The 18,863-nt window shown below is 43.7% G+C and overlaps 1 protein-coding gene across 1 annotated transcript; it reads left to right on the top strand.

The window, feature by feature from the left end:
* The first annotated feature begins 43 nt into the window (after positions 1–43).
* NDUFA10 (NADH:ubiquinone oxidoreductase subunit A10) lies at positions 44–17,196 on the top strand. Its single transcript, XM_081868524.1, has 10 exons — positions 44–198; positions 3,117–3,285; positions 4,797–5,012; positions 6,007–6,093; positions 6,807–6,928; positions 7,949–8,028; positions 10,232–10,286; positions 12,463–12,548; positions 14,324–14,432; positions 16,857–17,196. The coding sequence occupies exons 1-10, from the start codon at positions 136–138 to the stop codon at positions 16,923–16,925; spliced, it is 1,056 nt and encodes a 351-aa protein (XP_081724650.1). The 5' UTR covers positions 44–135; the 3' UTR covers positions 16,926–17,196.
* The last annotated feature ends 1,667 nt before the right edge of the window (positions 17,197–18,863 follow it).

Raw genomic sequence — 18,863 nt, forward strand, 5'->3', positions numbered from 1 at the left:
GGGGGGGCGGGGCGGAAAGGGGCGCGGCCTCCGCGGGACGTCATCGGGGCGCGACGGATTTGGCGGCGCGGGAGGCGGCCTCTCTGGGAGCTGCGCTTGTCTGCCGAGCGGCCTCCGCTACCCTTGAGGGCCGCCATGTCCTTGGCGCCGGTGCTGCGGGCTGGAAGGGCCCGCGCGGGACTCAGCTGGCTCAGGGGGGTGAGTAGGAAGGGCGGGGGGGGGGAAGGCTTCCCTTGTGGACCCGCCTTTGCCCCTCCGAGGAGCTCAAGGTGTCGCCCGCCCTTGGTTCTCCCTCTGCCACAACAACCCTGTGAGGTAGGCTAGGCTGAGAGGCGGTGTCTGCCCCCCCCCCCCAAGGCTCCCACCCTGCGAGGTGGACGGGGAGGAAGTGCGAGACTGGCTTCATTATTATCAGATAATGGAGGCTTATAAATTGGACGAGAAAATTGGATCCCAGGTGGGAAAATCGAAATTAGAAACAGAATTGTTAGAACCCAAAACTAAGGTTTTTGTCAAAGATGTATAACTTGCTGCTGAAATGGAATACCCAGGAAGAAACGGTGAAGTCTGCTATGATTAAATGGGCACAGGATGTTGGACATAATATTATGTTTGCTGACTGGGAACAGTTATGGACCACCGGTATGAGATTTACGGCATGTAATGCCTTAAGAGAGAATATTATGAAAATGATTTACAGGTGGTACATGACCCCAGTCAAGCTTGCAAAAAATTATCCCTTGCCCGATAATAAATGTTGGAAGTGTAAAGAGACTGAAGGTACATTCTTTCACCTTTGGTGGACGTGCCCAAGGATCAAGGCTTTCTGGGAAATGATCTATAATGAACTGAAAAAGGTATTTAAATATACCTTCTTGAAGAAACCAGAGGCCTTTCTCCTGGGCATGGTTGGCCAATTGGTGCCAAAGAAGGACAGAACTTTTTTTATGTATGCGACAACAGCAGCAAGAATACTCATCGCAAAATATTGGAAGACACAAGATCTACCCACTCTGGAAGAATGGCAGATGAAGATGATGGACTATATGGGATTGGCAGAAATGACTGGCAGAATCCGAGACCAGGGAAAAGAGTCGGCGGAAGAAGATTGGAAGAAGTTTAAAGACTATTTGCAGAAATATTGTAAAATTAATGAATGTTAGAATGATGTTGGACAGAAATTAAGTGGTTTCCAGCTGTAATGTTTTAAGAGATATGGAAAATAAGGTTTTGAATTAAGTAAAAACTATTGGTGAGGATTTGCTGAATTTATAATTTGAATTGGAATATAAGAAAGGGAGGTATGAGGAGGTCCGGAAAATAAGTTAAAAGAAAATAGGTAAAGGGAAATTTTATGTGTTTTTTAGTTGTTTTTATATATATTTTTTGTATTTTTGTTGTTTCTTTTTTGTTGTTTTATAATGTATTATTCTGGAAAATTTCAATAAATATCTTATAAAAAAAAAAAGAGGTGGACGGGGAGGAAGGAAGGCGAGCAGGCCCACCTCGGGCTGGAATTGGGGCCGCATCGCTTGTGTCGACAGTAACCACTGTAGGAATTAATGGACTGAAAGCTGCCCCAGCCCCGCCCCCAATGTTCAATTTTCTTACCTTTTTAAAACAGCGCTTTGCAGATTGCTTGTTTACTTACTGTGTTTATATACCGCCGCAAAGCGGTTTAGGTAAAGGTCATTGCCAAAGGTAAGCATCCATCTGGAGAGTTTACAGTAGACGGCAAACAAGAGGCATTTTCTGAGGGGGTTTCGGTGTGGAGTTCGTTTCAGAGAAGTAGTACTTTTAGCTAAATGCAGATTTAGGGAATCACTTAATGAGCTTAAGACTCGTGGTTAAACAGTTGCTTAAAAACACACACACACATACAATGGAGTTGTAGGTTTACATAGAAAAGTCATTAAGATGCCTCAGATAAGGTTGCTAATATTGCAAGAAACCCTTGCTCTTTAATAATTGTCCTTTTTTTAATATGATATGGAGAGGGGGTAAATCAGCTGTCAGCTTTGTAACTGATGTGAAATGTGACACTGATCTCTTGTGTGACAGAAACTTGAGATTTCTAGTTGGTACCAATGGTATTGGTTTGAAATATTTATGTCCTGCTTTATCTTGAGACAAAATAAAGTTTGCTGTTGTCTGAAGACACTTTGGGGCCTCTGCAGGCTTCATTGTCAGACTTTGGTGCTCCTGCTGAGAGGGCCCTGATCCTATTTAGCTCCTGTTGAACTTCCGCTAGTTGGGAGCACACATATCAGAACTTCAGTTATTGAAGAAGACAGATAAGACAGTAGATAGGGGAGGTGGTGGCCCATAAGGTGTCCAGAAGCTATAGAAGATTTTGCCTATTAAGTTGTTGCTGGCAATATTTCAGTCATTGTATGATTGTTTGAATCCATCTTAATTTGTGAATGTGACAATTGGTGATATGCTGGTATTAATGGTGGAATCTACACATTTATAAAAACCGTTTTGAAAATGCTTTTTTAAAAAGCGTTTTTAGAAATACATTGAATTTCCCATAAGCTCACCATTGCCATCTTGTGTCACATTCTTATATCGCACTTAAAACACACTTAAAACGTTTTGTTTGCAGCTGTATAGCTGAGTCCAATGAAAGGAAGCTCAGCTATAATTGGGGAGAATTCTGTTCATTGTAGGGAGCCAGTGTGATATAGTAGTTAGAGTATTGGACTAGGACCTGGGAGGCCAGGGATTAAATCCCCACTCAGCCTCATAGTTCAGTGGGTGTGACCCTGAGCCTAACCTACCCCATAGGGTTGTTTTACGAATTAAATGAGAAGCAGCAGAGCCAAGTATGCCACCTGGAGCTCCTTGAGGGGAAAAGTTGGGATGTAATTGCAGTTAATAAACAATAAATAAATAATAGTGTTCTGTTGCATTTCTGGTGAAACTGGTATAAAGCTATCTAATGACGTCTAATGTTTCTTTTTGAAAAGTTCTGTCAGAGTTAGGTCAATACTGTGCCCCCCCCCAAAAAAACAACCACCACATACACAGTATGGTTTTGTTGCATATAATGTTAATATGGCAAAACATTAAATCCCAAATATAGTTAATTCAATCTGATTTTTCCCTTCTAGGCAAGGCTTCATGTGAGTTCCCGGTGCAGCCTACGGTATAACTGGCTGGCATATTTTTTGGGAGAGAGAACTACTCCAAGGTTGAATGAATACAGCAAAGTCTTCACGGTGGATGGCAATCTACGAAGCGGCAAGGGCAAGCTTGCGCAGCAAGTAGCAGAGAAGCTAGGCATGTACTTCTGTATTGCTGTTGGAACCCACACATAATTTGTAACCTTTTGGGTAGTGGAATGCCCTCCTTGGGGGAGGCTCACCTAGTACCACTGTTACATATCTTTAGGTGGGAGACAAAAGCATTCCTCTTAAACTAGGTCTTTGGCTATTCAAGTGTAGGAGGGAGATATTTTTTTGCCCACCCACCCTGTTTCTATTTAATTTTTGTATCGGAGCTTTGGGTGTGAGTTTCTGTTGCTGCTTCTTTGGGAAGCAGCATAGACTATCTATGTATCAATGACAGCCCTCTTCATTCTGGTTGACTTTTGATGGCTGGCTCTGGGTTGGAGGGTTCATTTCATATAGGCCTATTGCACAATTAACAAAACCATAGCAAACTAGTTGCAAGTTATATTTTCTGAGTCAAATCTACATACGTTTGGAGACGAAATGGAACTATTGCATCATTGCATTTATATTCCATCTTTTTCTCAAAGAACCTTAAGGTGCATAGTTCTTCTTCTCTTCATTTATCTCCCACAACAACCCTGTGAGGTAGGTGAGGCAGTACCTGACCTGGGTCACCTAGTGAGCTTCATGGCCAAGTGGGTATTTGACTCCTGTTCTCCCAGGCCCTAGTCTGATACTCTAACCATTGTACGATACTGCCTGTCTTTGTAAACAGCAAACCATCTTTGTTTATAAATGTGTGTCTATGTTTTGGCAAGTGCTGCCTCAGAAGAGATGTTCCCTAATATGTGATGGAGGAGGAGAAATGCCTTGTATGAGAAAGTATCTGTCAGCCCTGTGGAATTTTGGTTGCTTATTTTAAGCATAATTAATAACTTGAAGAATCTGTTTTTAATCAGAAACACTTTCTAAACTGACAAAAAAGATTTTTAATCAACTTCTAATATCCTAGATAATGGGTGTCTTAGTGTTATATTACACTTTGATCCATCCTGATCCCTCAGGACATAAGGTGTATAAAATAAATAAATATACAGCAGTGGCCATCTGGAGAAGATGGGATTTGAGAAGACTATTTTAAAGACAGAGACCTCCAGTTGTCTTGCACTGGTTCACTTCTGAAAAGTGGGCTTGGAGTGGAACGTCGCTGAAGAGTGCTGCGTAGATAATGTAAAGAAAGTCCTTGCATGTGTACAGTGGTGCCTCGCAAGACGAAAATAATCCGTTCCATGAGTCTCTTCGTCTAGCAGTTTTTTCGTCTTGCGAAGCATCCCTATTAGCGGATTAGTGGATTAGCGCTATTAGCGGCTTAGCGGCTATTAGTGGCTTAGCGGCTTAGAAAAGGGGGGGAGGGGCAAGACTCGCAAGACGTTTTCGTCTTGCAAAGCAAGCCCATAGGGAAATTCGTCTTGCGAAGCGCCTCGAAAAACGGAAAACCCTTTCGTCTAGTGGGTTTTTCGTCTTGCGAGGCATTCGTCTTGCGGGGCACCTCTGTATAGAGACACAATTCAGCTTGTATTCTGTAGTGGCTTAAGATGAACATCAATATCTTTCCAGGTATGCGATACTTTCCAGAAGCAGATATTCATTATGTGGACAGGGTCACAGGAGATAGAACAATATTGGATTCAAAATTCAGCGGTAATTGTAGCCTGGAGAAATTTTACAGCAGTCCTAAACACCCAGATGGAAACTCATATCGGCTTCAAGCCTGGTTATTCAGTAACCGCCTCCTACAGTATGCTGATGCCCTGGAACACCTGCTGACCACAGGTAATGTAGTTCCTTTTGTTCCTAAATAAACTTACTAATTGAAATTTGGATTCTGTTTAGAGAAAATGTGGCCAAAAAAAAAAAAAACATAACTGAGAATGCACAGGGCAGCAGCCAGCCATAGTTGGTTCTTCAGTCTTCTTCAACCTGGTGCCCTCCAGATGTTTTGGATTACAAGTCTCATTGGCTGCAAGCTTCTTGGACATTGCAGATACCAGGTTGATGAAGACTAGAACGTTTTGAGAAGCGGTACTTGTGCAATTGCAACTTGCATGATTGAAGACAGGCTGGTTGAAATTTAGCAAATTAAATGCACACATGTTTTTTCAGGGGTGAAAAAGAGCTTTTAAACTTTCTACCTTCCTTTCTGGGCTAGGCTTTCTCGGCATGCTGGCTTTGGAAGTCTGGGGACAGCCCTGTGAGATCTTATGAGAGCTCGGATGGCCATGCAGATGCACCCCAGAGCTAACACATTGAGCTGGCCTTGCCCACTTAAAAGTTCTCTGCCTTGCTTGGTGGGCAAGGCCTGTTTGCTACCCGTTTCCAGAAGAGTAAATAGGGTGGTTTGAGTACGCACATTTTTGCGTATATGTGCCACCCCTGGAACATAATTCCTGTATAAGATCTGATTGTACTGTACTTCTTCAAAGGTATTTTGAACAAATATGATCTGGAGGGTTGAGTGGTTTGCCAAAACAGAGCACTGCACTTCCTGCCAACTTTAAGATACAGCTGCAGGTTCTTCCTGTGATTAGCAGACCTTGAACATGTGGGTTTTAGGATGTGGTGTCAAGAAATTAATTATTGCCTGCATAATGCTGCTTTGCAAACTGGGAGAAAATCATAATAAGAAGCAGCGTTGAGGAGCACAAGCTTTAAATAAAGGTTGCCTAAATAAAAACTTACCTCGCTCTAAGCCCAAACCCCATAACTTGTATGAATAATATGTGATGGTGTGTCTCAATCTGAAGTTGTGATCCCTGTTTAACTTCAGGGCAAGGAGTGGTTCTGGAGCGCTCCCCCTACAGTGACTTTGTGTTCTTGGAGGCGATGTATAAGCAGGGCTACATCCACAAGAGGTGTAAGTCATCGTTTGAATTTTTTATTTATTTAAAAGATTTATAACCCAGCCATCATCGGTACTGCTTTGGATTATGGGGGGCGAACAAACAAGGCCCGAATCCTGTTAGAAGAAGGTAGGACTGGAACAGGGGAGCCCAATTGTACTCTTCACTTTTCCCCCAGACCTGAAACTTACCTCCCTCTGCTCTGCCCGTGACCACTGTGGTATTTGTGTGTGTGTTTGGGGGGTGGGTTGCGATATTGCATCATCATGTAAGTAGAAGGAACTTACTGTTGAGTAGGAGTCTCTCCCAACCCTCCCTGGAGATGCAGGGAATTGATCTGGGACTTTTTACTTGCAAGGCAGACACACTATGACCTCTGAGCTAGGCAATGAGGGAGCTCCTTGGCTTGTCCTTGTACAAAGAGTTGCTGTGTTCTTGGTGTGTGCTGATCTAACCACAGATCTTCCTGGCTTTTGGGTAGGAGAATGAGGGAGCAGAGAGAGTTGTGGCAGGAGAAGGGGACTTGCTGGGTCATCTGCAAGCGATTTTTAATTTTTTGACTCTCCAAAGGTGGTCTCACAGGCACAATGTGATACAGTGGTACATTTCAGTACGCATCTGCTACACAGTGGTTTGAAGAGCTGGTGTAAAACTTTCCATTTTCTCTGCCTGAAACAAGATGTGCCTTTAGCTGATGAAAACATTCTCTTGCTGGCTTTCTTTCTAGGCGTGGAGCACTACGATACAATGAAGGATCTTAGTCTTTCTGATTTCTTGCCCCCTCACCTGACCATTTATATTGACGTACCTGTCTCAGAAGTAATGAAAAGGATTGAAGAGAGAGGCAAGGTATGCTTGGTTTGGGCGGGCGAATAATACTGTGTTCAATAAGTCTGCAACTTATACACATTTAACTTGTGCACATTCAGCTTTATCACCTTGGCAAAATAACAAATAAAGGAGGAATATATTACGTTTTAACTCTGTGAGTCGGCTTGCTTCCTTATTTATATGCAGTGGACGCTTGGGTTGTGAACGTGATCTGTGCAGGAAGCATGTTCACAACCCACAGTGTTGCAACTGCGCACGCACGGGTTGCAATTTAGCTCTTCTGCACATGCGCAAGTGCCGAAACCCGGAAGTAATCCATTCCGGTACTTCCGGGTTCGGCGCAGTGCATAACCCAAAGTGTCTGTAACCTGAGGTATGACTGTAAAGCATTTTTGCCAACCTCTTGAGCTGAAAAGGTTTGCAGAGTGGTTTACAGAAGGCGATAAAACAAGACAGTCCATGCCCCAGGGGTTTATAGTTGAAACATACAAGGCAAAAGGAAAGGAGGATGAGGAGGGAAGAGGAAAACAAGCAAACCCAGACACTGGTTGTTAAAAGTTGCATGGTTTCTTCTTACAATGGCCAGGTGAAATTGGAACATTTCAGGGTGGGGGAGAGGAGCTAATCTCAGCTGAGTGGAAGGAATGAGTGGTTCCACTTCCATCTCCTTCTGCTCTAGCAGAGTGGGGAGAACCATGTATGCCACTTTGAGTGCCTTGGAGGAAACGGTGGGGTAGGAAAGCAATAAATAAATAATAATGTTACAGAATCGTCTTGTGGTGTGACTTTTCATCCCTTCCCTACTGGTATTACTAAAGGGCAAGAGGGAAAGACCTGCCTGGACAAAAGTGCATCTTCTGACTTTGATCAGCACTGCATTGGTACAAATACTCAACTTTATAATTTTGGAGCCTCTCTGGAAATTCTAGATGTTATAGTAAAGGTGATAGTTAAATGACTTTAGCTGGTCAAATGAATAAAGCAGCAGTAGCTTCAGTCACATTGAGTTTGAATGCGTGATTTTATTTTATTTTAAAGCCGTATGAAAAGAAAGTATCACCTGCGTATCTTCAGAGCATTGAAGATGGCTACAAGAAATCTTTCCTGCCTCAGATAAGGTTAGTACGTGTTAACATGAAACAAGCACTGTTTAGTAAAGCTGCTTGTACATCAGCAGCTTTGTGTCATGCTGTTTGTATTCTGGTTTTTAATGTATGATTGGCCTTAGAAATTACAGTGCAAATCTCAGCTTTGCTCTCTGTCAAAGGACTGAAATAAAAGAACTCGATGGTGCTTCCCTCTTGGGTGTTTCCATTCATAGGCTGATCTGTCTTAACCCTCTTTGATCTTCTTTCTCTGCCTTGTGCCACCCTTTCCAGGTTCACATCTGGCTGCACTCTTTTTGCCCAATTTTAAGTTGCTTCTGGACTTCTACTCCCACATCTTCAGGTGTGGCCTGTCCTAGTTGGTTCTTCCTCTTCACACTGCATTTTTTTTTGCCCCCTTCTTGTCCTGTCCAAAACTACATCTTCGTTAATTTTGCTTTCCAAACAACTCAATTTACGCATTCTTTTCTGCCACATTAGGGACGCGGCTGGCACTGTGGGTTAAACCACGGAGCCTAGGACTTTCCGATCAGAAGGTCAGCAGTTCAAATCCCCGCAACGGGGTGAGCTCCTGTTGCTTGGTCCCTGCTCTTGCCAACCTAGCAGTTCGAAAGCACGTCAAAGTGCAAATAGATAAATAGATACCACTCTGGTGGGAAGATAAAGGACATTTCTGTGCCCTGCTCTGGTTCGCTCTGGTCATGCTGGCCACATTACCTGGAAGCTCCCTCAGTCAGTAAAGCGAGATGAGCGCCGCAACCCCAGAGTCGGCCATGACTGGACCTAATGGTCAGGGGTTCCTTTACCTTTACTTCTGCCACATTATTTCAGACACTTCCAGTTTACAGTATATAAATTACCTTTGAAGAGATTAACTTAATTACTTCTTTTTAAAAAAATCTGTTTTGCTGCACCTCTCTGTTTCTGCTCTGGATCCTCTTAACTCCTGTACTTGCTTAACTTAATCCATTTCAATAAGGGGTTTCTTACTTTTAGCTAATATTTTGTTTCTTGTATGTTTTTAGGCTATCGTTCTGCAAATTGGAATTTATTTAATAAAACAATTTATATCTCGCCTTTCTGTGCTATTGAAAACATTCAAGGCATATTTAGTTCTTCTTGATTCCTGCATTGCAGGGGGTCCCTTCCAACTCTACAATTCTATGATTTTGTAACTTTCCCCTTCCGTATTTATTTCTTTATTTTTTATAAAAATGTTATGTACCACTACATCATAAAAAAAAATTATCACAGCAGTTAAACATAAATCCATACAATAAAAGTCATAAAGAAGTTAAAAAGAGCTATCAGTTAACCATTGTGGAGGGGTGTGTTGTTAATTGCCTGCACAGGCCTGGCAGAATGGAAAAGTTTTCAACAGGCATTTAAAAGTTGGCACAGAAGGTGCTTGCTGAATCTCCAGTGGCAGGGCATTCCACAGGACTGGGCCAATGACACTAAAGGCTCATCTTGTTGTCAAACGAGCCTCACCAAAATCTGTGATTACAGCTGTGTCTCTCTGCCGCTGCCGCCCTCCACCCCACCGTCTCCCAAGCATGTTGTTAAAAGGTTGTTGTGTTACCCCAGATATGTCCTGCTGCCCCTCCAGAATCCATTCTCATCTCTCCTGCAGTTCTGGGATATGGCACATTCTGTAGCGACTCCATGACATACATGCAGTATGTGATTTGGGGTTGCCTCTTGTTTCCCGAAACCATATAACACTGGTCCTGAAAGATCTTCATTGGCTTCCGAGCACAATTCAAAGTGTTGGTGCTGACCTTGAAAGCCCTAAACTGCCTCGGACCTATATATCTGAAGGAGCATCTCCACCTCTATCATCCAGCCCGGATACTGAGGTCCAGCGCCAAGGGCCTTCTGGCGGTTCCCTCACTGTGAGAAGTGAGGTTACAGGGAACCAGGCAGATGGCCTTCTCGGCAGTGGTGCCTGCTCTGTGGAATGCCCTCCCAGCAGATGTCAAGGCAATAAACAACTATCTGACTTTTAGAAGACATCTGAAGGCAGTCCTGTTTAGGGACGTTTTTAATGTCTGATGCTGTATTGTTTTTAATATGCAGTTGGGAGCCACCCAGAGTGGCTGGGGAAACCCAGCCAGATGGGCGGGGTATAAATAATAAATTATTATTACTATTACTATTATTATTTTCCTCCATATCAAACAAAGTGATTTAGTGTTACCTTGTTTCCTTCTAGTGAGACTTCTGAGGTCTTGCAGTATACCACAAGCGAGGCTGAACACGTGGAAAAAGTAAGTTGCCATGAGCTGTCTCTCTCTCTTTGTGTGACCTCTTTTGCAGGATCCCTTCCATTGCTCTGATGGTGGTGGAGGCTGCTTGTGTGTTTATTGTCCATATTTCCAGCTTTGCTTTGACAGGTTCAGGAAGGATGAAATAAAGTGGGCATGTTCAGAGAAGTGCAACTAGACTAGCAGAGCATGTTGTTTCCAACACCCCCTGCCTGCTCGTTCTAGCCAGGGCGGGTGTGTGTGTGTGATATTTCTCCTTTATTCCATTGTATTTCCTCCCTCTTGGTTTCCGTGGAAGTGGGAGTGAACTAACTGCATCAGCTAGAAGCTGACAGGTCTCTGTGCAGCAAGCCTTTCAAGTAGGGAATTTCCCAGTCAGCATCCATATCAGAATTGGTTTTGCCATGGCTAAAAAAGCCACCTCTATTGGTCTGTCACCTCCCCCCCCCCAACCGTATTACCTGGGTTATGAAGATGTTAAAGCAAAGATTATGGGATAATGCACATCTCAATCACATGCAGTCTGTAGTCCGCTGGCAGTAGGGCTACAATATGGGCATGTCTTTAAGTTAACATCTTACATTAAAAACCTGACAGCACCAAACTATCGAAGGCTTTTCACCAAAGCCAGACTAAACGTCTTTCCTTCTGCAGTGTTGGATGGCAGGTTGAGAGGAGTTCCCTACCAGGACAGACTTTGCTCGTGTGCTCAAGACATCGATTCCATAAAACATATTTTGCTGCACTGCGCGAAATATGAGCAAGCCAGGGCCGAACTGATACTACCCTTGCTGGTACCTTTCCCGGGAAAATCAGAGGCTCACTATGTCAGGTTCCTATTGGAAGACCGAACAAATGCTAGAACATTAGCAGTGGCAAAGTTTTTATCGGTGGTTGCAAGAACCAATGATCCCTATATTCTGAACAAAATGCTTGTTTATCCTGGAGGTAGGCTCTATGAATTGTGTATTGCTTTGTAACGATTTGTTGGGTCTCTGGACAGTAAATAAAGATTGTTGTTGTTGAATTGGTTTTGAGATGTGTTTATTGTTTTATCGATCTGTCAGGAATTCTTTAGCTGTGATTCCTGCATTACAGGGGGTTAGATTAGATGACCCTTGGGGTTCCTTCTAGCTCTACAGTTCTATGATTTTAAGAAATACAACATGGCTGTCCCTGGGGCAAGGGTTGCATTAAGCTTACAAAAGGCCTTGAATTCTTGGTGTGTTTTATCACACATGCACCTTCACCTCTTCCCCTGGAGTATTGGGGGAGCTGTAGGAAGTAGGTGGCAAGAATTTGTCCTTTCGACTTCCAGAGAGGTTCAGAGGAGTGTCCTTTCCCCTGCAAGTGATCAAAGGGAGGGCTCACAGCTGAATGGAAGAACACCGCTTTTGCACGCAGAAGTTCTCAGATGGCCTCCTTGGTGATACTGCAGTGGTGTCTATGCTATGAAGTTATTAATATTGTGATTTATTATTTTTCTGTGTGTGTGATGCTGAACTGTTAGCCAGTTTGTGTTCCCCCTGGGAAGGTAGGCAAATCACAGTATGATCGTGTCTTGTGGTGGGGGCATTACATTCCAGGGATGGCATATAGATGCAAAAACGTGTATATCTGAACCAGTTCCTTGGAACTGCCCCCTACACAGACCATCCTTACCTTCCAAGCAAGGCAGAGATTTGATTGTACTGTAAACCAAAATATGGGGGGGGGGGTGAGTTACAGGATATTGGCTTGCTGGGAACAGGAATTGCTCAGTCTCTCATTTCCTTTCTAATCACCTTGCCTGAACTCTGCACTTAATGGAGTTCCTTGTTGCAGATTTTAGACCAGGCATCCCCAACCTTCGGCTCTCCAGATGTTTTGGACTACAATTCCCATCATCCCTGACTGCTGGTCCTGCTAGCTAGGGATCATGGGGGTTGTAGGCCAAAACATCTGGAGGGCAGCAGGTTGGGTGTGCCTGTTTTAGACTTTCCACCACATTTCATTCCAGTTCATTCTCCAGGTTAAACTGATTTTTAAAAACCCATCTAAACTCCATACTTTAACGTCTGTGGTGCAGCATATACCCCTTGGTTATCTTGGCCTTGCAGCCTTGTGGTAGCAAAGAAGCTCAGATGTCCTTGTGGCAAGCTGACTGGTTGCATTGATGCTAATCCTTTTCTCTTGGCAGGTGATAGAAGATATTGAGTACCTGAAGTTCAACAAGGGACCTTGGCCCGAACAGGACGACGTCTCTTTTCATCACTTGAGGGTTCTGTAAGGATGGACTTTCTAACTAGTCTAACTAGTCTCCTTTCATGTTGCATCTCTTGCTACAGAAGCATCTCAGAGCCGCCTCCTGCTGTGGAGCGTGGCACAGCTTTAATGTTTCAGAATTGAATACATACAGCAATGTTTCCTATATATTGGATTACAGTGGTGCCCCACAAGACGAATGCCTCGCAAGACGGAAAACCCGCTAGACGAAAGGGTTTTCCGTTTTGGAGGTGCTTCGCAAAACGAATTTCCTATGGGCTTTCTTCGCAAGACGAAAATGTCTTGCGAGTTCCTGCGGGGTTTTTTCCCTCCCCCCCCCCCTTTTTCTAAGCCGCTTATCAGCTGATCCGCTAAGCCTCTTATCAGCTGATCCGCTAAGCCGCTTATCAGCTGATCCCCTAAGCCGCTTATCAGCTGATCCCCTAAGCCGCTAATAGCGCTAAGCCGCTAAGCCGCTAATGGGCTTGCTTCGCAAGACGAAAAAACCGCAAGACGAAGAGACTCGCGGAATGGATTCTTTTTGTCTTGCGAGGCACCACTGTATCTTTCCCCCCCCAATGCAAAATTACAACAAAAATTACAAAAATAAAATCCAAAAGAAGAAGAAAAAACCCAAAACAAAACCACACCTACAAAGAAAACCATGCCATCATAATAATCTTTACGTACATATTGACTTCCTCTGTTTTGAGACCTCAAAATTTTTAATCTTTCTGAATTGTTGAGTCTAATGTAAATTACCTCTATCTTTATACTTTTTGCACCATTTTTCAATTTCTTTAACCCTGCAAAGTTTCATTCGTTACATACCGATATACTTTCTCCAGAACAATGTTTTTTCTTATATTCTTTAACACAGTCCAATTCTTTTGCTAATTTTTGGTCTGATTGTCCCCTTAAGAATGCTGTGAATCTTGCCAAATTTATATATTCACAAAGTTTACCGGTAATTTCCCATTCTTTTATTGATGGGATTTCCCCCCCTTTCCAGTTTTTTGCTATGAGCATTTTGGCAGCTGTTGTCGCATAGAGGAGTACTTTCCTTTGATTGCCATGAATTTCGTTTGTAATTATACCTAAAAGGAATGCCTCTGGTTTTTTACTAAAATCTATTTTAAACATCTTTTTGATTTCTTCATACATTTCATTCCAAAATTGTTTAATAGGTCGGCATTCCCACCACATGTGAAACATTGTTCCTATTTCTTTCTTGCATCTCCAACAGGTATTTGATTTTGATTTATAAATTTTTGCCAATTGGATTATCAAGGCATACTATTGATATTTTTTTATTTTATCTAGGATTGAAGTTGGAGGTGCTTCACAGTGGGGATTGCCTTCCCCTCAGGGGGATGCTAACCCTGGTTTTTTATGCCCTCTGATTAGCAGCCAAGAGCAATGACATACAGAGGTGCAGTGGGCTCTCCTATGGACAGTACAGCTGCATTTCTGTGCCCGAGATATTGGGACATTCATTTGCTAGGTAGAGATGCCCACCCTGTGCCGAGGCAAAGCAGAGTAGTGACTCATGCAGAGAGGCAGCAAGCACCCTTTGAAGCTGGTACTTAATTCAAGCCGAGGAAGAAGAAAAGCTGTCTCTCTATCCCCCTCTGTGGAACTGCTTTTGGGTGGGTGGGTGGTAAACTCTGATGTTGATAGATTGAAAGGAGCACCTGTCATTTTTTTCTTGCCCCCCCCCCCAGTGTGAATCACAAAAGCTGCTGCCTTTTCAGTAAGCATAACCAAGTTGCTGTTGTTATTTTTTTGCATCTTAGGGCACAGGACAAGTACAATGTGATCCTCCCAACCACTCTCCCTTTCTACATACCTGAAATCACAGTGGGAGGCCTCGATGCTGACAAAGCATTTACTGAATACAAGGAGGTAAGAGGAGAACATTCAGTGGTGGTACAGTAAAATGTAATTTTGGAAGGTGGCAGAAGAGGAACTCCCAAGAGACATCATGCATATTTAAGGTTTAAGGTCCAGCATGCTGGTACTTATTCACGGTGATGGGCTGTGAACCTTCATCTTGTCAGTGTTCTTTTGGTTTCATGCTCAGATACTTCAGGTGCCTTGTACATAACCACCCGTCTTTTTCAATTTAGCAATTTTTAAAATGAGGTTATTTGATCCTCAAACAGCTCACCTTTTAGATCTGTAGTCTTAGAGAGGTGGTATTTTGTACACAAAAAAATGTAAAAGTGGAAAAGTGGTATAATACCGACAAAAACAGAGTGGCTTGCCAAATTATTGGAGTATTACAATATATCCAAAGCAATGGGAGAAATCGGAAGGATCTCAAAAGAGAAGATAGACAGGGACTGGAAGGTGTTTAAAGGATATTTGCAAAATCATATTGAAAAATCAGAACTCCTGTTAGAATAAACAAGTTCCGTTATAAATACTGAAATACTAAATAAGATGGATAACTATGTGTAACAGAAAAAGAAGTAGAAAGTTGGTTTAGAAGTGTGTGAAAGAAAGTAATAGAAGTGGAAAGAAATTGCAATTGAGTAGATTGGAGGTCTAACACAAGGGTGGGGTGAGGGATGGTGGTGGGAAAAGTGTGTGTGGGATTGAGTGTGGGTATGTATGAATATTTTTAAGGATTGTATGAAATGTATGTTCGTTTGTTTGTAATATGTATTAATATTGAATTATTTTAATAGAATAAATATAAAAATTATTTTTTAAAAATGTACACTGTTATAAAAAAATAACTTGTGCCCAATCCCCCCCCCCCAAGAATTCTGAAACTTGCAGTTTTCTTAAAAAGAATTCTCTGGAGATTTGCAGCTGCAGTTCTTCATACAGCACTTAAACTTTGGCTCTCCCGCAGGAGGCAGTGATGGCCACCAACTTAGATGGCTTTAAAAGAGGATTGGATAATTTCCTGAAGGAGAGGGCTGTTGATGGCTTACTAGCTATTCTCTGCCTCCACAGTTAGAGACAACAATGCTTCTGAATGCCACTTGCTGGAAACCCCAGGAGGAGAGAGAGAGCTCTCATTCTCAGATCCTGCTTGCAGGCTTCCCATAGAGGCATCTGGCTAGCCACTGTGAAAACAGGAAGCTGGACTAGATGCGCCATTGGCTTGATCCAGTAGCCAGGCTCTTCTAATGTTCTTATGAGAGAACCAGAGAGGAGAGGGAATGGCTATCAGTCCATTATAAGTTTGCGGGGTCAGTGTTTTCTACAGCCTGCTAAAAAAACCTTACGTTGAAAAACTGTGTTCAGTTCTGGTTGCCATCCCCCAGAGGGCTCAGAAAGGGCAACCAAAATATCATGAAGCTGGAACAGCTCGCTATGAAGGATGGCTACCACCTCATGCCCACTAGGTCAGGCTTTTTTCAAGGAGAAAGGAACATTTTATTATGACAACACACTTAAGAAGAGTGTGTGTGTGTAAGTGTGTGTGTGTGTGTGTGTGTGTGTGTGTGTGTGTGTGTGATGAGAACATGGCAAGAGGTGTATAAAACCATGCATAGTATAGAGAAAGTGGAATGAGAGCAGCTTTCTCTGCCTCTCATATAATGCTAGAACCTAATGGGGTCATAAGGGACGCGGGTGGCGCTGTGGCTTAAACCCCAGAGCCTAAGACTTGCCTATCAGAAGGTCGGCAGTTCGAATCCCTGTGATGGGGTGAGCTCCCGTTGCTCGGTCCCTGCTCCTGCCAACCTAGCAGTTCGCAAGCACATCAAAGTGCAGGTAGATAAATAGGTACCGCTCCGGTGGGAAGGTAAACGGCATTTCCGTGCGCTGCTCTGGTTCGCCAGAAGCGGCTTAGTCATGCTGGCCACATGACCCGGAAGCTGTATGCCGGCTCCCTCGGCCAGTAAAGCGAGATGAGCGCCGCAACCCCAGAGTCGGCCGCGACTGCACCTAAATGGTCAGGGGTCCCTTTACCCTAATGGGGTCATGCCGTGAAGCTAAACATTGGAGAAGCCGAAGGAAGGACTTTTTTATGCTGTGCTGCCGCCGTGGAATTGGCTCTCATAAGATGTCGTGGCAGCCACCGCCTTTGAAAAGGGAATTGTTTATGGCTATGAGCCACAGCGACAATATTCTTCTCCCTGTTTTCCTGGAGTCTTTATGCCTCTGAATGTCACTTGTTGGGAATCTAAAGTTAGGGAAGAAACTGCTGTGGCACTCAGGTCTGCCTTCTCATAGCCATCTGGCTAGCCACAGTGGGAACAGGATGCTTTGGCCTGATCCAGCAGGCCTGCTCTTACATTTTCAGGGAAGGGATGACAAGAGTGAAGCTGTGCCCTTATTCTCATGGATCTTCTGTGCTTTCTCCTGCAGCTTCCTGGACGTAAATACGAACAAGGCTACAACGCTGAGGCCGGCGACAAATGGATCTGGCTGAAATAACGGGTTGGTGGAGTTCCTGTTATCAGCCTGCCTTTTGTGGGTGATGCCTGAAGCTGGACCGACACGACCAGGTCATTGTCAAATGACCTTGAAAAGAACGAAGTCTAAATCACCTTCCATGCAAAGTAATTCTCAACTGAAACCCATTAGGAAGACTGATAAGTGATTGGCAGGTAGGCATGGCCCTGGGAATGTGGTCTTATCATCACAATGGTGGCTGGTCCAGGAGCTTGGCTGGATTTGGATGAAATAAAACCCTTTACTCATGCTATTTTCTTAGTGAGCATTTTTCTTCGCACAGCACATAGTTAAACTATGGAACTCGCTCCTGCAGGAAGCGGTGTTGGCTGCCAACTTGGAAGGCTTTAAACGAGAAGTAGACACATTCATGGAGCAGAGGGCTATCGATGGCAGCCAGCCACAGTGGCTATGCTCTGCCTCCGTATTCGGAGGCAGCAATGCTTCTGAATTCCAGCTGATGGAAACCACAGTGGGGGGAAATGTGATTGTGTTTGAATCCTGCTTGCAAGTTTCCCCATAGGGGCATCTGGTTGGCCACTGTGAGAACAGGGTGCTGGACTAGATGGGTCCTTGGCCTGATCCAGAAGCTTCTTCTGTGTTCTTTCAGCAGGTTGTATGTGCGGTTACCCGAAGGACCAGTCTGGCTCAGAGGAAGAATAATGTGCAGTCTCAAGAGTAGATTGCTAGATTTCTCTTCCAGTGCCTGTGGTCTGTTGTCTTAGAAGTGGCTGGGCAGTGTCTTTTTATTTTTTTGAAGGAGGAATGTGCCAGGGAGGGCCCTCTATCCTCATCCAAACGTTTTCTTAGTGAGCATTTCTCACTTTTTCCTGCATTGGTTACTTCAAGACTGGAACTTCAAGACTTCTTTCTCCTGCATTGGTTACTTCCGGACTGGAACACTGCATTGCACTCTATGTAGGGCTTCTGTTGCGCTTGATTTGGAAGCTGTAGTTAGTGCAGAATGCTGCAGCACGATTGCTGACATAGAGTGAGGCCTTGTCAGCATAGAACACCTTTGCTCAGAGATTTGCACTACTTGCAAGATCATCTTAGCACATAGACACCCACTCGATTGCTTCGATTGACAGAACTGGCACTGTTACAGGTTCCATATAATACTCATTTCATATTTGTAAGAAATTGATTTTTTAGTGTGGCAGCGGCTACACTCTGGGATTCCCTGCCATTTGATATCAGATAGGCGCGTCCACTATACTCTTTCTGGTTCTGTGCCCAGAAGATTTTTGTTTAGACAAGGCTACCCAGACATGTAGAATATTGCTATATTTTTTAATCTGTTCTCAATTTATTGTTTTGCTTTAGGGTTTTTACTAGTAATTTTATTGTTTTATTCTGTTTGTAAATTGCTTTGAGGTTTTGTTTTGTTTTTAATGATCAAACGGTGCATAGATTTTATGAAATAATAAACAGAGGAGAGGCTAGAAAGGATTTAACAGTGTGGTGCAGCTCATACATTAGTCCTGACAAACAAATAACAAAGCAAGGACAAGACCTTTTTGAATAAAGCCACTTCACATTTAATTAAAAGGGGGTGGGGGTTAGAGAGGAAATCATTTTCACACAGATTCTGACATCAGCCAAAGTGGGTGGTGGAATTGGGGTAGGCCGCTCTTCGCACTAGGAGGTCCTTATTTATAGATATGCTCACAGAATAGCAGTGAAAAGCAAGTAGAGGCCGGTGACTTCTAATAAATTACATTCTTTACATTTGCACAAAGTGGAGTGGCCAGGAGGGAGGAAATGGAAGGGGGGCAGCATGGCAGGGGCTGTGTGGAGGGAAAAGGTGTGAGCACTGGGCTCCTGAGCCAGGAAAGGCAGTTTCTCCCACAGCCCTGGGGAATGGCTCATTGGGCAGTCTTGGTGGCTGGATTTCAGGGCCAGGGTGCTGTCCTGCTG

Source organism: Podarcis erhardii, assembly GCF_964252035.2.
Source record: "Podarcis erhardii genome assembly, chromosome: 7".
NCBI lineage: Eukaryota > Metazoa > Chordata > Lepidosauria > Squamata > Lacertidae > Podarcis > Podarcis erhardii.